Source organism: Rhinolophus sinicus, linkage group LG02 (genome assembly GCF_036562045.2).
Source record: "Rhinolophus sinicus isolate RSC01 linkage group LG02, ASM3656204v1, whole genome shotgun sequence".
Classification (NCBI taxonomy): domain Eukaryota; kingdom Metazoa; phylum Chordata; class Mammalia; order Chiroptera; family Rhinolophidae; genus Rhinolophus; species Rhinolophus sinicus.
Genome location: NC_133752.1, coordinates 175,031,056 through 175,046,703, shown reverse-complemented (window position 1 = coordinate 175,046,703; position 15,648 = coordinate 175,031,056). Strand labels below are relative to the sequence as shown.

General features: G+C 34.4%; 1 protein-coding gene across 2 annotated transcripts; it reads left to right on the top strand.

The window, feature by feature from the left end:
• The first annotated feature begins 6,511 nt into the window (after positions 1 to 6,511).
• LOC109454245 (natural killer cells antigen CD94) lies at positions 6,512 to 12,847 on the top strand. Of its 2 annotated transcripts, XM_074326014.1 has the most exons (6): positions 6,512 to 6,699; positions 6,922 to 7,014; positions 7,153 to 7,212; positions 9,972 to 10,123; positions 10,942 to 11,045; positions 11,819 to 12,847. In XM_074326014.1, the coding sequence occupies exons 1-6, from the start codon at positions 6,693 to 6,695 to the stop codon at positions 11,937 to 11,939; spliced, it is 537 nt and encodes a 178-aa protein (XP_074182115.1). In that variant the 5' UTR covers positions 6,512 to 6,692; the 3' UTR covers positions 11,940 to 12,847. The 2 variants fall into 2 exon arrangements, with proteins under 2 accessions (XP_074182115.1, XP_074182116.1); XM_074326015.1 differs by lacking the exon at positions 7,153 to 7,212.
• The last annotated feature ends 2,801 nt before the right edge of the window (positions 12,848 to 15,648 follow it).

The window sequence follows — 15,648 nt, the reverse complement described above, 5'->3', positions numbered from 1 at the left end:
TTGAGTTATTTTTGCCTTAAGTTGGATTTCATATGAGGCAGGCTATTATCCAGTTGTAACTCTACAGTAACCACAGTTTTCTATTTCTAAGTCTTATTTACGTTAGATGGTGTCGTTAAAATTCAATTTTCATGTAAGTCCTTTCTTCATTTCTTTCTGAAGTTGTATCTCCCTCTCTGTGACTGTGGCATGTTTCAGAGTAGATTGGGGACAGTTGCAAGTATTACCTCATTTATAATTATGCAAAAATTTTGATAGAGTGTGGGGGTCTTTGTGGTTGTCAGAATCCCAATGTATTTCAGTTAGAAGATAGAGCTACATCAATATTTTTTCAAACCAAGTATCACACAGGTTCCTTTGGGAGAACATACTTCATAGTTAAGCTGAACACTTTAAGTGGACTTTTGAACTCGTTATCTGGTTATTACTTATTCTTCAAAATACTTACTGTAAAACTGGCATAAGGTACCTTAACGAATTACATGAATAGGAAAAATTCAGGTTTTAGAAAAGGTACTTAAACTCTTAGAAAAATTTACAATACATAAAAAATTGGTCATTATTAAACACTAAGACATAGCCAACTGTGTGTGAAAATAAAATGGTCTAAGTTATGAATAAAGTACATATATTTAAGATTCTTACTATTTGATTTATTATTTAAATAAACATGAATTTTTTGTTTTATAATTTAGGTAATTAAGGATAAAACAGGCGATCAGAATTCTATCATGTGGCTTCCATAGAGAATAAAATTTCTTCTTATCTATTGAGTATTCAATAAAAAAATTAAAGTAATTTGAATCATAATAACTTTTCACTCGTCACTGTTATTTGGTTTAAATGATTGTAGCTTTTTCCATGTCTATGAAAGAACATGTGGAACCACATAGAGGTATGAAAAAAAAAAAATTAGTCCGTCATTTTAAGAAAGAAAGTCTTCTTACCACTGCATTCAAAACCAATGCTGATGAACTATACGAACTCTAGGACATACCCAATGTTTTATTCACAAATTTCATTGAATTCTGATGTCTTGAGATGGGCTCTCTAATTACTTAGGAAGGAACTGTTGCTTAAAACATTTAAGTTTGATCTCCGCTAAGATGAATGCCATTTGGTGGTGATTTATACTCCATGGCTGAATGTATAGTAGGAGAGAGAGAGAGAGAGAGAGAGAGAGAGAGAGAGAGAGAGAGAGAGAGATCATGTGATTATTATTTTATTATAAGACAAGTAATGTTGAGCATGATTTTAAATGGCTGAGGCTGATGGCATGCGTTTACTTTATTCAAAATGCAAGGTATCCAGGGTTGCACAGGCAGAAGTAACACACGAATCTGTCATCGGATCTGTAAGGAAAGGGATTCATCCTGTATGTGGCTCTGTTCCTAACCAGGGTTCAGGAACTCTGCACCACCTGTGTACAGGGTTAAACACTCAGACCCTGTTTCTGGGAGGATGGCTCTGCTTTCAACCCTAATTTGTTAAGAATCTCCTAGTTCAACTGTTCTTTTGCTGTTTTTGAGTTCAAGCTGAGGTCTGACCAACCAATTTACATTTCACAGACTCGCACTAAAAGTAAGGTCTCAAGGTGTGAAGTGTGAGACAAGTAAACAAAGGACACAATAATAATTTACCTCTACCCCGATATTGCAGCAAGCTCACAGGATGGAAGTGTTCCTGTGCTCATACAAATTTTAGACTTCTGTTCCTTTTGTGAGCACACACACACGCACACACATCATCATCATCCTGTAGAGTGCAGGAAACGGGAAATATGAAAGTAACTTTGTTATATCTGTAAAAAATAGCTTATTTAACTGTTTTCTTAGGAAAAATTTGTACCTTATATGATTAAAAATGGGAAGTTATTACATTAAAAAATCATGCTCATTTCTTTAACTCTAGAACACAGTGAAATGTGTCACTATGTATGCATCTCATTCTAAAATGTTCTATAAACAAATTTTAAACCATTTACATTCGTGATGATGAAATTTATTTGTCTCTACTTTAAATTAAAATTATATTTTTAATCTTTTTAATTTTTAATTTTTTATTTCATTAAACTTAGTTTGAACCTCATGCTTTGAAACTAGGGTTCACACAGTGATTGTTTCCATATTTTCCCCAAATAAACATAATCTATGTCCTGGTCACTTTTGTTCATCACTGTGTAATTTTTCTCTTGGGTGTTTTAGCTTACACTTCTTACTTGTCCCTTTTCCCCTGATTAATCCAGAAAACACTTTTCCTATATATCATGTGCTGTGCTTTGTTAAACTAACTTTGATGATAATGTTACACAGCTATCTTGAGAAACTTGGATTGATATTCTTATTTTGCATCTACTTGTATATTTCAAGCCCTGAAAACACAACTGAGGAACAGAGGACGTGATTTCACTATGTTACCACACAGCGGGCCAATGCTGATTAAAGAAACCCCTTCATTTATTTCTTAAAGTATAAGGACAATGTGACTATGAAAGCCAAACCATTATGTTTTTTGGAGTTTTTCTCTCAATTGTCTATTTTTGTTTCTTTCTATCTTTTTTTCTTTCTTTTTTTTTTTAAGGCAAAGCATACACATATTTAAGAAACAAAAATACAGAAGGACTTAAAATAATGAACAATTATTTTCCCTACTTGTTCTCACTTGGTCCCACTCTAAAGGACAACTGCTTTTCATTCTACTTTTTATCCATTTCTCAGCTTTCTCTGTAAAAGTATAAAGAGGTGTTTTATTAATATCTAGCCAGGGATGAATCTTGGAGTTTTTCTGCCTGACCAAACAAAAGTTCAGAAACATTCTTTTCTACCTGAATGTTAGATTTGCATCTTGGTTTTTAATTAATTTATTGTTGTATTATTTTTTTTTATTTTGGTAAGGGCTTACAAAGATTATTAGCTGTTGCAGGAAACTAGGTGTCAGATGGTATTCAATTTGATGAATGCTATCTTTTCAAAGGGAACTTTGCTCCTGAAAATGGTAAGAGAATAGAGTTGTCGTCAGATGTTTACTCACTTCCATAATGATTTAAGATGTTGGTGAAGGAGTCTGCTGATTCCAGTGTACATGAGTGTCCCCCAATGTGTTCTCTCCTCTCACAGCATGTTTCCTTCCTATCAGATGCACTCAGTCTGGCCACTCCTCTAACCTCTCTTTTTTCATCTTCCTACCCTCCTCCACCATTACACCATTAGTTTATTCTCCTTTTTGTCATGTCAGGGAAGTTTTTCATTGTCTTAGGTATGGGGAACACAATTTACCCATTTCTTTTTTCAAAGCATGCATCCCCCAAGAGTCCCTGCGTATAAAAGAGGCCAAAGGAACTGGGATATTCATATCTTTAGCACACAATGTTCCAGACTAACAGATTAACACATGAGGTATTTAACTGATGGTTGTGATTACATGGGACACACAAAGGAGGTGCTTTGGTCATGACACATCTTCATTTTATACTGAAACTTTTAAATAGTTTATGTGACATTTTCCAGGATGCCGTGCTCCATAAATCCTTATATTCTAGTCCTATCTTTTGTTTGTTGTGGCCATAAACAATGTTAGGCAATCTAATACATCTTGCCCAAAGCGTTTCATAGGCAAGGATTTTGAGCAGGGAAACCAACGAGCATTTCCTAGTAAATTTGTCATGAGCATGATTACAGGAGACTTTGCTAAGTCAGCATCCTCTTTTTTTCTTTCTCAGGAACATTCCTTCTTCCTTAAAAGGAGAATACTTTGTAGCCTGATGGTAGCAATTTTCTTTCCACTCAGAGAATGAGTGCATTTTCAAAGCAGTGACAACAAAACAAATTTCTCATTTGGGCCTATTGCTATTATACTATTATTATGTTATACTACATTATAGCTAGAAATTGCCAGGTAGAGAAAAGACCTCACTGTTCACATCTTAAATGGATATTCATTTCTTTTTTCCAGTTCTTTTCAGGGTTGGACAGTCTGGTAGTTACTGGAGTCATCATTTGCTTTGAACAAGTGACAGTCCTAAATTACAGAAGAGAAGAGGTGTGGTTGTCTGCAGTGGCCACTAGGGGAGAGGAGATCCTGCAAAGAGAAGTGCATCTTCTGGAAGGATACCTAACTTTTCAAAAGAATCCGTATAAGTCAATCTGAACATTTGAGTGGAATACTGTTCTGGGTTGTCGCTGCAGCAGACCTTGAGAACGATGTTGGGTGCAATGTTTATTTGGATGTGCATGGAATAAAGGTGGGAAACAGAGTATTAACACAGGAAGTGGAAGGATGAACACAATCAAGTTTGTCTTCAGAATTTAGTTACTAGAAGAGGCTGGTGCTTAACACTGTTGACTGATTTTGGGAAATGGGACAAACCCCAATGTTCAGACTTACCTTAAGGTAGGACTGAGGTTGCTGCACTACGCTGTATCCTGATATTTGTTTGCTGTAGCCCACTGAGGTGAGAACTGCTCAGATCTTCTGGACTGCCATGTGTGAGAGCAGTAAGACTTTCGGCTGCTGTAGGAGAAAAAGTTTGCAAATAAAAAGTTGCAGATAATGATGGGCTAGAGTCACCAAATATCCAAAGGGATGGAAGTGGGGTAATGACAACCATTGTCCCAAATTGATGTAAGTGACGGTCACACTGGCACAAAAACAATTCAACTGCCTGTTTACAAAAGGGAATCAAACAATCAACCACAGTTGGCAGTTCAGAAAGAATGAAAGAGAGGGGTTGTATATATAAAATTTTACAAGTGAGTGTGTACATTTGTGTGTTCTTTATATTCTTTGTGCCTTGAGACTAGAGTTTTAAATCGAACACATCTTTGATGGAATTTAGTTCTGAGTCGGTAAAAGAAGATGAAAAATAAAAGGCAAAGATTGATTTAAGTCTCATCAGCTATGGTTCTGAAAACTTACAGTAGCTTCCAAATGAAGGTGGTCTTGTTAGTATTGGAAGTGGATTAATAACCACTATGAAATATTCTGTCACATAATTGTATCATTTCAAAACTAAAGCTGAAAGCAAAATCTTAAACTTCTATTTAGGTAAAGCAATGTTATGTGGGGCAAAAATGAGCAAAATTAGGCAGTTTTTGCTAGTGCAGCTTTGTCCAACATTGCAACTGTAAAAGAATAGACTTCAAGTGGGCAAAAAAATGATTTATACATTATCTCTCTCAACGTGGATTTGCATAAAATATAGATGAAGTATTTTTATGTTTTCATTATCAGGTAAGGATTTAAACTTTTTCCATTTTGGTGGTTCAGAGCAAGCACCTGTATTCACACAATGCAAGTTAAAAGGATGGAAACTTTTAACTTTAGGCAAACTGAGATATCAAATCACAGTCCTTGTTATTTCTTTTTCTTTTTTGATCTTTTATTTGGTTGAAAAGCTTATCTTTTACAAAAACTTTCATCTATAATGATTTTGTATTAGTTAAACATAAATATAAAGAACAATAAACAGGATGTCGTCTTTGTTCGTGGTAAATGGTAGATTGCATTTCCAGATACTTAATCATCGTTCAAGGTCCCTACTCTCAAGGTTCTTATTCTACCCATCTATCACACATTTAAATTTCCCTTGGTAAAGTATTCTTCTGAGGACAAACCTTGTAATTCAGCTATCAGTATACTATCTAAATGAGAAAACAGAGTAAATCATGTAATACTTAAAGTATTATGCAAATAAGTATAATAGAGCAACTGCAGTCATGTTCAAAGGATTTCACGAACAAAACCTGGAGAGAATAGAGGCACTGAAGGGTGGGCCTAGACCAGCTGAGGCGGTTGTAGAACACAGGTGTGTGTGTGTGTGTGTGTGTGTGTGTGTGTGTGTGTGTGTGTACCTGGAACAGTAATGGTAGTGGCTCTGGTTCTACCTTTTTGATATTTGCCTTCCATAATAACTAGTTAATGAGGCAGCAATAACAAGCACAGGACATGGAAATACCAACCACTCTTTGCTTAAAAATTGAGAAATGAAAATTAAAAAAGCATAACAACACACAGAGGAGTAGATGTAGTTTGAAATGTACTGCATGTGTGCTCTGGAGAAAGACTGCCTAGGTTTCAAAGTTAGTGACGCTAGTCAAGTGTGCAGCTCTGCCATAGTTTTCTCATCATTAAAATGACTATATTTATGTATTTTTATTTTTAAGCCATTCTCAGAAATAAATGAGCTAATAATACGCCAAGTGCTTTAATCTGTGTTTTGTACAAGGTAAATTGTAAATGTTTCTCATTGCTAAAAGAGGAAAATACTTTGTGAAATTTTATTATACTGAATAAATTTACCTTATGTTTGCGTAGCTTTTATTCTTTATTTCAAATACGTTTTAAAGATGATAGATATTCAACCATTAAAAAAAGCTAACTTTCTCTGACCTATTTTCTGAAAGTCAAAGAATTCACATTACACATGTGCACTGAGAATTTCCTGTGTTGTGGTTTCCAGAACATTTTAGAAGCTAGTGATTTTACTGCTTCTTGTTCATACTATACATCGTGTCTCACCAATGCATGATTGAAGAACACCGCTGGAATATACAATTTTTCTTTTCCTTTTTATTTAAATTTCTACATGTACAACGTTCAGATTGCTAGCCTCCAGCTGATTCCGTGATCCAACAACGTGCTTCTTGAACAAGAGCATATCGTGTCTTACCGGTATCGACATTCGAACATTTCTCATGGCAGGTATGTTGGCCCGAGTCATAAAATTAAGTGTATGTCATTAAAATTTTGGTGTTGGATGGACCTCTGAGTGGGATGTTTTCATTTTCCAAAGTTGCATTGGCAAGATGATTGAGTTGTCAAACCAAAGAACTTTTTAAATTCTGTTCTCCAGATTTCTGCTTTTACACCTTCAGCTCCTGTGTTTCTTCTTTAAGTCATCACCCTACCTCTCTTTCTCTACAGCTTTTCAGACCACTCCATGGAGGTTGATCTGTGGGATCTTAGCGGTAATATGCCTTGTGTTAATGGCTGTTTCGGGAATATTGTTGAAAAATTGTAAGTTTTTGCAAGCAAGTCTATATTAAAATAAAAGTGTGATGAAAACATTTAATAATAAAGGTTTCAATTTACTAATGTGTAATAACTTGTTATTCCATGGTCAATGTATAATCAATTTCTAATCATTGCCTATAGTATTATCTAAACAAAGAATTCGGCCAACATCATCACCAGGAAACATGGAACCCCAAGAAGGTAGGTTCCATACTTTGGAAAAACTTAATGTTCATAGAGGATGATATAGACAGTTTCTTGTTTTCTTCACACAGAAGCTTGATGGACCATTACACATAGTAATACAAGTTTAACTACTAATTGTTGGAGAGTCTCATTTTATTATTCTCTCATGTATAATTAAACTACATTGATGTGCTTTATTTATTTATTTATGTATTTATTATTTAATAAGGGTATATAGTCTAAAATAGCATATTTTCCCTATATGACTACTGATGTTTAAGTAACAAATGAAAAATAAATTACAATAAATATTTCAGCTAATGCTAATCACCCTTCCATGATTGCTCACAAGTCATACTTTTATATCTCTGTAATATTCCTTCTATTTTTCCAAAATGCAGAATATAGTGCAGAGATTTCTGCAATTAATTAATTTTTTACTTAATTTTGTGTGTGACATTAGATAATTAAATTATATAGGATTGAAGCATTCAATTCTATAATACATCACCTATATTTTGCATTATGTGTTCACCACCCAAAGTGAAATTTCCTTTCATCACCATATATTTAACCCCCTTTGCCCTCTTCAACCTCATCCTCACCCCCTTACCCTTTGGTGACCACCAAACTGTTGTCTGTGTCTATGTGTTTTTGTTGCTTTGTTAGTCTTGTTCCTTTCTGCTTTCAGTTTTATATGCCACATATGAATAAAGACACATGGTTCTTGACTTTTTCTGTCTGACTTGTTTTGCTTGATATGATAATCTCAAAATCTGTGCATGTAGTTGCAAATGGCAGTATTTCAGCTTTTGTTATGACTAATAATCCATTGTGTATATGTACCACATCTTCTTTATCCAATGATCTATCAAAGAACCCTTTGGTTGTTTCCATGTTTTAGCCACCATGAATAACGCTGCAATGAATATAGAGATACATACATCTCTACAGTAAGTGTTTTCAGATTTTTTTGGGTAGATAGATACCCAGAAGCCCAAAAGAGAGATTGCAGAGTCATATGGAAATTCTATTATTAATTTTTCGAAGAAACTCTATACTGTTTTCCCCAGTGGCTGTACCCATTTACATTCCCACCAGAGGTGTATGACGGTTTCTTTTCTTCCACAAGCTCTCCAACTGTTGCAATTACTTGTCCTTGTTGATAATAGCTATTCAAACAGGTGTGAGGTGGTCTCTCACTGTGGTTTTGATTTGCATTTCCCTAATAGCTAGTGAGGTTTAGCATTTTTTCATATAAGTGTTGGCTGTAAGTCTTCTTGGGAGAAGTGTCTATTCAGGTCATCTGCCCATTTTTAAGAGATTTCTGCAGTTCTGAACCTACTTATCCAGTGTGTAAGCCAGAACAATGTCCAATTTTTTAAATGTATATTTTCCAAATATTCTTCAAGTTGTCTTACCACCTTCTGTGATCCTATAGAATGTACTTATATTTGTGTTTCTCTTAGTGTTTTCCCAGCTTCATTGAGATATAGTTGATGTATAACATTGTGTAAGTTTAAGGTGTACACTGTGTTCATTTGACATACTTATATATTGCAATATGATTACCATGGTAGCACTACCTAATACCTCCATCATGTCAAATAATGACCATTTCTTTTATGTTGTGAAATTTAACATCTATTATTTATCAACTTACATGTATATAATACAGTACTGTTAACACGAACACAATATTATACAGTAGATCCTTAGAAGTTATCAATCTTCTAAGTGAAAGTTTGTACCCTTTGGCCAACATGTCTTTATTTCCCCCACATCCCAGCCACTGGTAACTGCCATTCTCTCTGTGACTTCAACACTATTCATTTGGCAAAGATTTGAGTAGCTCTCGCTGAGAATAGTACATGTTCAAGGTGCTATCACTGGTAAACTGTATGACTGGATTTCAAACTGATATTTTTTTTTGTGTTCAGTTTGGAAATAAAATATTCAAAATATATATCAAATTTCTCTCAAGGTACCATACTCTTTTCTGACTCAGGAAATATGCTAAAATGCTGACCTTCTTTAAATATCTCTTTCCTCTAATTTGCTCTATTTACACACCAGGGCTCAACTTTGGGTTACTTCTTCAAAACAAGATTCTTTTAACCACCCCCCCCCAATCCTACAGTCTTCTAAGGAACGTTTTAATATTATGTTTAATATAATGAATGTCTTGTGTATAATTACCCTTATTAAAATTAATATAATTAATAAATGATTGGAAATTAATTTCCATGAGGTGAAAGGATCATGTCTGCCTCAATCACATAAATATCCTCTGAACTTTGGTGTATGTAAGTAGATTCTCAAAGACTATTTGTAGAAATAACAAATGATTTTTGAATGAGTAAATAACAGTTAAATAGTTGAGTTTTCTAATAGATGGATCTTGAGATTATCATGCCAATCAAAATAGATCTCACAGAAAAAGTCGTGAATCATATGATTCACTGATATGTGGGATATAAAATTTAAAGCAACAAACAAACAAGCAAAAACTCACAGACACCCACAACTGTTTAGTGGTTACTAGAGGGACAGGGGTCAGAGGATGATAGAAGAGGGTATAGGGGACAAATATAAGGTAATGGAAGGCGAACTGACTCTAGGTGGTGAACTCACAATGCAATATATGGATCAAGTATTACAGAATTATGCACTTGAAAGCTATATAATTTTACTAACCAATGTCACCTCAATACATTTAATTAAAAAAAATTGAAATCCAATGTCATCACTCAACTTTTATTTTCTTATTTTAGGCTCTGAATGCTGTTCTTGTCAAGAAAATTGGATTGGATACCAATGCAACTGTTACTTCATTTCTAATGAAAGAAAAACTTGGGCAGAAAGCAGGGATTTCTGTGTATCTCAGAATTCCAGTCTGCTTCAGCTGCAAAACAAAGATGAATTGGTAAGTATTTAATTGTGGTTTTCTACACTTTATTTGAACTAGGAAAAATAATACTGTCTAAGTAAGATGAATACTTTGAAATCTCTAATTAGATCATAACTGGATGGTTATATTTAAACTAATGATGACTTACAGATATCTTATCCCTTAAAATATTCATAAAACCAATGTACAATTTCTCAAATATTTATATTATAGTAATAAAGCTCAAAATATATATAATATAAAGTTCAAGAAACATTTTAGATAAATCAGAGAAGAAATAATAGGTCATAATTTTTAATCAAATAACCAAAGAAACAACCTTTTATATGTTTAGATCTTTAACTTAATTTCTAATTTCTTTGTTAATTATATAGTTTTGTCATCATTCTTGGATATAATGTCAATGAACATGGAGAGCATGACCATAGTTACCCAATTCTTAAGAAAAAGTGAAAGATTTCTCCAGGTTCATGAAGACCTATGTTGAGTAGGTATATCCAAGAATTTTGTCCCATAACATATTGATGATTTGGCATAAAATTTGACTGTCGATATCTATGAAGGAAGTGTTCTATGAAAATTTAACCCTTTATAATATTTTTCAGTCCTTCAAGAATGAGATTTTGTGGTATTTTGTCTCCATAAATGAATGGGCCTTATAGTGAGGAAATATGAGACATGTGACTATACCTCCTAAACTGGACATAAAAAAGAATTTCAGTTTAAGTGATTGGAAGTCTCAATATGATGCTGGACACTGACTTTCTGGAAAGTACTTCATTTTCAGAATAGACTCAAATTAAGTTAATATGTTTGTCTCTGTTTCTCATCAGAGTTTCTCAAACCACATCAAATTTTTTTACTGGATTGGACTGTCTTACAATGAAGAACAAGGTCTCTGGCAGTGGGAGGATGGCTCTGCTCTCTCCCCAGATCTGTGAGTTTCTCCCGCTCAAGGCTTTTTCTGAGTTTATCCTTAGGTCTGACCAAAGAATGTGACATCAGGAATACTGTAGGTAAAATAACCTCTCCGCATCCTGAGAATACAGAAAGTAGAATAGATACAGGACAGTAACAATTTTAGCCCTATCTGGAACAACCAGGTTTATGCTCAAGTGACATGAAGTTAGTGTACTTGTGACCATAAAAAAGCTTATGACTTTTTCTTTCTTCTTTGGTACACACACTTGGATGTGTTGTGCATGTACTGTTGTTCACACAGACAGAAGCTGCCCTGGGAAAACAGGATAGTCATTATATTCTTTATTTTGGGGGCGCCCAATATTCTCAGCATCCTCATGTTTTAAACATGCTGGTCTTCAGCATATTTGTAATCTTAAAATTTCATGTTCATTTATAAACATGGTATTTGCATCATCGCAATGACAATATTTATGATCTGTTTCTTTTCCTAGGCTAAATTAGTTAATACATTTTTAAACAAAATAGAGGCAAAGTTTAAAACATATCAAAACCATCAATGACAATGGCAGGAACAAAAATGTCCCTGACCTATTGATTATTGAGGCAATAAAGCAATTTTGTAATATTATAATATCATGAAAACTGTGACTAATGAAAAAGATGCAGTGGCTAGTATGTTAGTAACTCATTCAATTGTTTTAAAAAGTTCTGTCATTTAATAAAAACACCATCCCTGAATACTATTTTTTTCCTTTTATCATATGTTAATATTTTTTTTCTTTACAGGTTTTCATTCTCTCAACTTGTAAATACACGGTACTGCATAATATATAGCACAAGTGGAAGTTTTATGGGTGAAGCTTGTCAAAGAGAAAATCGTTATGTCTGTAAGAAGCAGCTTATTTAGTTGTTTCTTAGCGCAGAAACAGTAGGCCACAAGGTCCGGTATTACTCTTATGTTATTACTAATTACCTACTTCTAAGATATGTGAAATGTTTCAAATTGTTTCTTATTATGCAATTCTTTCATACTCATATATTTGAAACCCAGTGTTTTAAGGTTGATGAAATTGTTCACCTACAGGTAAAATTATTAAGCATCAAGATAAATAATTTCATGAATATTTTGAGTTAATGCGTGTGTTCAATATTGCATGCAATATATTCTTCCATATATATTGTTATAAATTTTCCCTGCAGAAATTTAAAAATTTACATAATAAAATACATATCAACATCATTTCAGTCCTGTATATGTTATAAAGTACCATCTCTACTCACTTTTCTGGAAGTCAGTTCTTTCTGGATATTTATCCATCTATATGTTTTAATTTGGAGCCTAAAATTCCATAGGGAAGTTTCCTCAGATGTGTCATTCAGCTTCAGAGGGGAACACATTTGTGTGTCTTCTATTGATGCTCCTGAGTTCTGTAGAACAACCGTAAGTTTTGGCCAAATATGTGGTTCCTGTGTGATTGCTTTGAGATTTTCAAAGGTGAAGGGACACAAGCCCTGATTATATAAATTTACAACAGCTGTTTCTTTACTCCACAGATGTTTCTTGCCTTATGCTTATTCATCAGTAAAAGAGTCACTTACATGGGCGTTGAACATCTTAATCGCTAATTAATACTAAAAATATTTTTCTAAAAGTTATGTGTACAATATGAACAACTCGAATATGTGCTGATGGAAAGAGAACAGACTTTGGGTGGTGAACACACAATGTGAGATATAGATGCCATATTACAGAATTGTACACCTGAAACCTATGTAACTTTAGTAACAATTGTCACCCCAATAAACTTTAATTTAAAAAAAGTTTAAAAAAATAAAATAAAATATGAACAACTCCTTTTTCTTTTTCTTTTTTTCTTGTGAGAGAGGGAGCAATCCATTTTATTGAGGGATTTCTGAGTGTCTCACAAAGGACTGGGAACTCAGTGAGTCCTGATGCCTTTGACTGGATGGGATTTTCCTGACCTCCCAGATATCAAAAGCCTATTCTCTTTTTTTAACTGTTGTTTAGACATCTTTACAAATTTATATTGACATCTGTGTTTTTCTCATTTTATGTTTTAATTATATCATACTAATTAAGAATCCAAATTAATATTTAATATATAAAGATCCAGGAAGAAGAAAAGACCTCTTTTTTTTATTTCTCAAACTATAAACATAATAGGACTTCAATAAATATATTCTGAGCTCTTCACATTCTTGTATGAAGATTGACTTACAAAGATCCACTAAAGGTATATTGCAAAAAATAAAGGATGGGCTATAACACATTGCAAATATTTAGCTTCGCCTAAGAGAACATGCATTGTACTTAATGGATATTTCATATTCTTTTTTATTGTCCATTCACAATGTCCAATCACATTTTATTGTGATTTCACAATAATATATATTTAATTACAAATTTAAATTAATATCAGTCAGCTGACAATGGAAATGAATAATTTACTGTCCCAACTACCCCATCTCCCTTATTTCCTCTCATTAGGCAATTTCATGTTTGTTTATTGTTTGTTTTGCTTGTTTTTTTCCTGTTTAGAGTGGTTTTCTCTGTAATGAACAAAGTACGGTCCATTTTTATATTTGTTCAGGGTGAATCTCACCTCTTTTCATTTAGCCAACCCAAGCATAGGTTCAAATGAATCACTTTTCACATCATCACCCATGAAGTGTCCAGAGTCAAATCCATGTTTTTTTCTGAGAACTCATAAACATTCATCACAGTTACAAAAGCAATAAGTAAACAGAAGGTGATTAATACCGTGGATTATGTGTGACTTCAGAGAATAATCTATGTCAAAATTGTCCCTCTGATAGTAGAAATTTCCGTTGCCTCCTTATTACAACTCAGAGGTTTTCTCCAGCTTCCTATCATTTCAGGGAATTGTGATGGAAAGTTCTGTGTTTAATGGGGGATATGGTCACCCATGGCAGAGTGTCTTTCTCACAGCATGGTCTTATCATGTTGGTTATAGTCAGTTCAGGACCTCCTGCCCATTGCATTTTGCTTATTGTTCCCCCCACTCTTACCTGCATTCTGCTTTCCTTTATCCTGAAAATATAATAGCAGTCTTTGGGATGGGAAAGATATTTTATGTAAAAGTCTTTCTACCAAAAGCAAACAAACAAAGAAACAAACAAACAAACAAATGTTTTTCCCTTTGAAATGAGATTTCTCATATATTCTCTGGGGAAAGACACATTGATTTTCTTCTTTTGCTCTCTGCTTGTTTGTTTTTGTTTTTTGTGGGGTTTTTTTGCTATGACATGAGCTAATGCAGATGGAAAAGTCTACTTGACTGACTATCTCATTGTTGAATGTAAAGGGTAAGGAAATGTCCAAGAAACACACCATATAACAAAATAATATTGCCAATAGTTCACTTATACTTTTGTTATCATTTTTTATTAGTTTCAGGTGTACAGAACAATGTAATAGTTAGACATTTAAACCCCTCACAAAGTGATAACCCCCGCCGCAAACTTCTACCCTTCTGACATTCTATATAGCTATTACAATTCCATTGAATCGATTCCCTATGCTGTACCCCACATCCTGTGACAATATATACATATATATTTATTTATTTATTACTGATATATTTATTATTGATGTTCAATATATTTATTATTGATGCTCAATATTATTCAGCTTCAACTTCAGGTGTATATTACAGTGTCAGGAATCTACACCATCCATGAAGTGATCTCCCTAATAAGAAAAGTACCAACCTGACACCCTTAATTAACTCAACACCAAAAAAACGAACAACCCGATTGAAAAATGGGCAGAGGAGATGAAGAGACAGTTCTCTAAGGAGAACATGATGTGGTCACACAGCAGCCTAGCCATCTGTCCCCCCCAACCTTTCCCTAAGGAAAGAAGAATCTGTGGGACTGTGCCTCTCTGGGATTGAGTTTATAATATCCTGAGTCTCTCCATCTGGTCTTCAAGAGAAGGGTCTGCGGTCAACGACAAGTAAGAATCCTCACGGGAGGGACAACTCAAGCCAGACGGGACCCTGTTGAGACCCCAATGAGCTGTTATAAGTAATAACAGGAGGGAGCCTTGCCCCTCCTTCCTCTTGTTCTTGTGGGAAGCTGCTGCTTGCCTCTGCTCCTCCCTCTCACCTTATTGTGAGAGGCCCATTAGAGCATTAAGATCAAGCTCTTTCTGCTCAGCTCATGGGACAGTTTCACTGAGAGACTCTCTCCCCCAGGGTGGTACATACCGGACCTTAGTCATCTTGGGACTATATGCTTCGGCTGCTTTGGGACAAATAATTGGGTATTGAAATCATTTTTTTGAAATGGTGTAAGAGTTTCACAGACCCTGCCTCTAATCATGTGATGTTCATTGTTTGTAAATACTGTCAGTGATCCAATTTGGGGTTCCAGTCTCTTGAGGCTGCGAGTCCCTTGGTCCTCTGTGATTTAACTATATTTGAGTCTCTGTCTCTTTATTATAGTTTAATCCTCGCGGCCTCCCTAGTCTTCCATGGCTTGTGTTGTGCAGGTCGCAACACATACAAACGGCCAACAGACATGAAAAAATGTTCAACCTCACTAATCATTAGAGAAATGCAAATAAAAAC

What these genes read in the sequence shown, in the direction of transcription:
- LOC109454245 (XM_074326014.1), top strand. An exon ending in GGGAATATTGTTGAAAAATT is followed by an intron (nt 7,015 to 7,152) that starts GTAAGTTTTTGC and finishes CATTGCCTATAG; the next exon opens with TATTATCTAAACAAAGAATT. An exon ending in TCTGCTCTCTCCCCAGATCT is followed by an intron (nt 11,046 to 11,818) that starts GTGAGTTTCTCC and finishes TTTTCTTTACAG; the next exon opens with GTTTTCATTCTCTCAACTTG.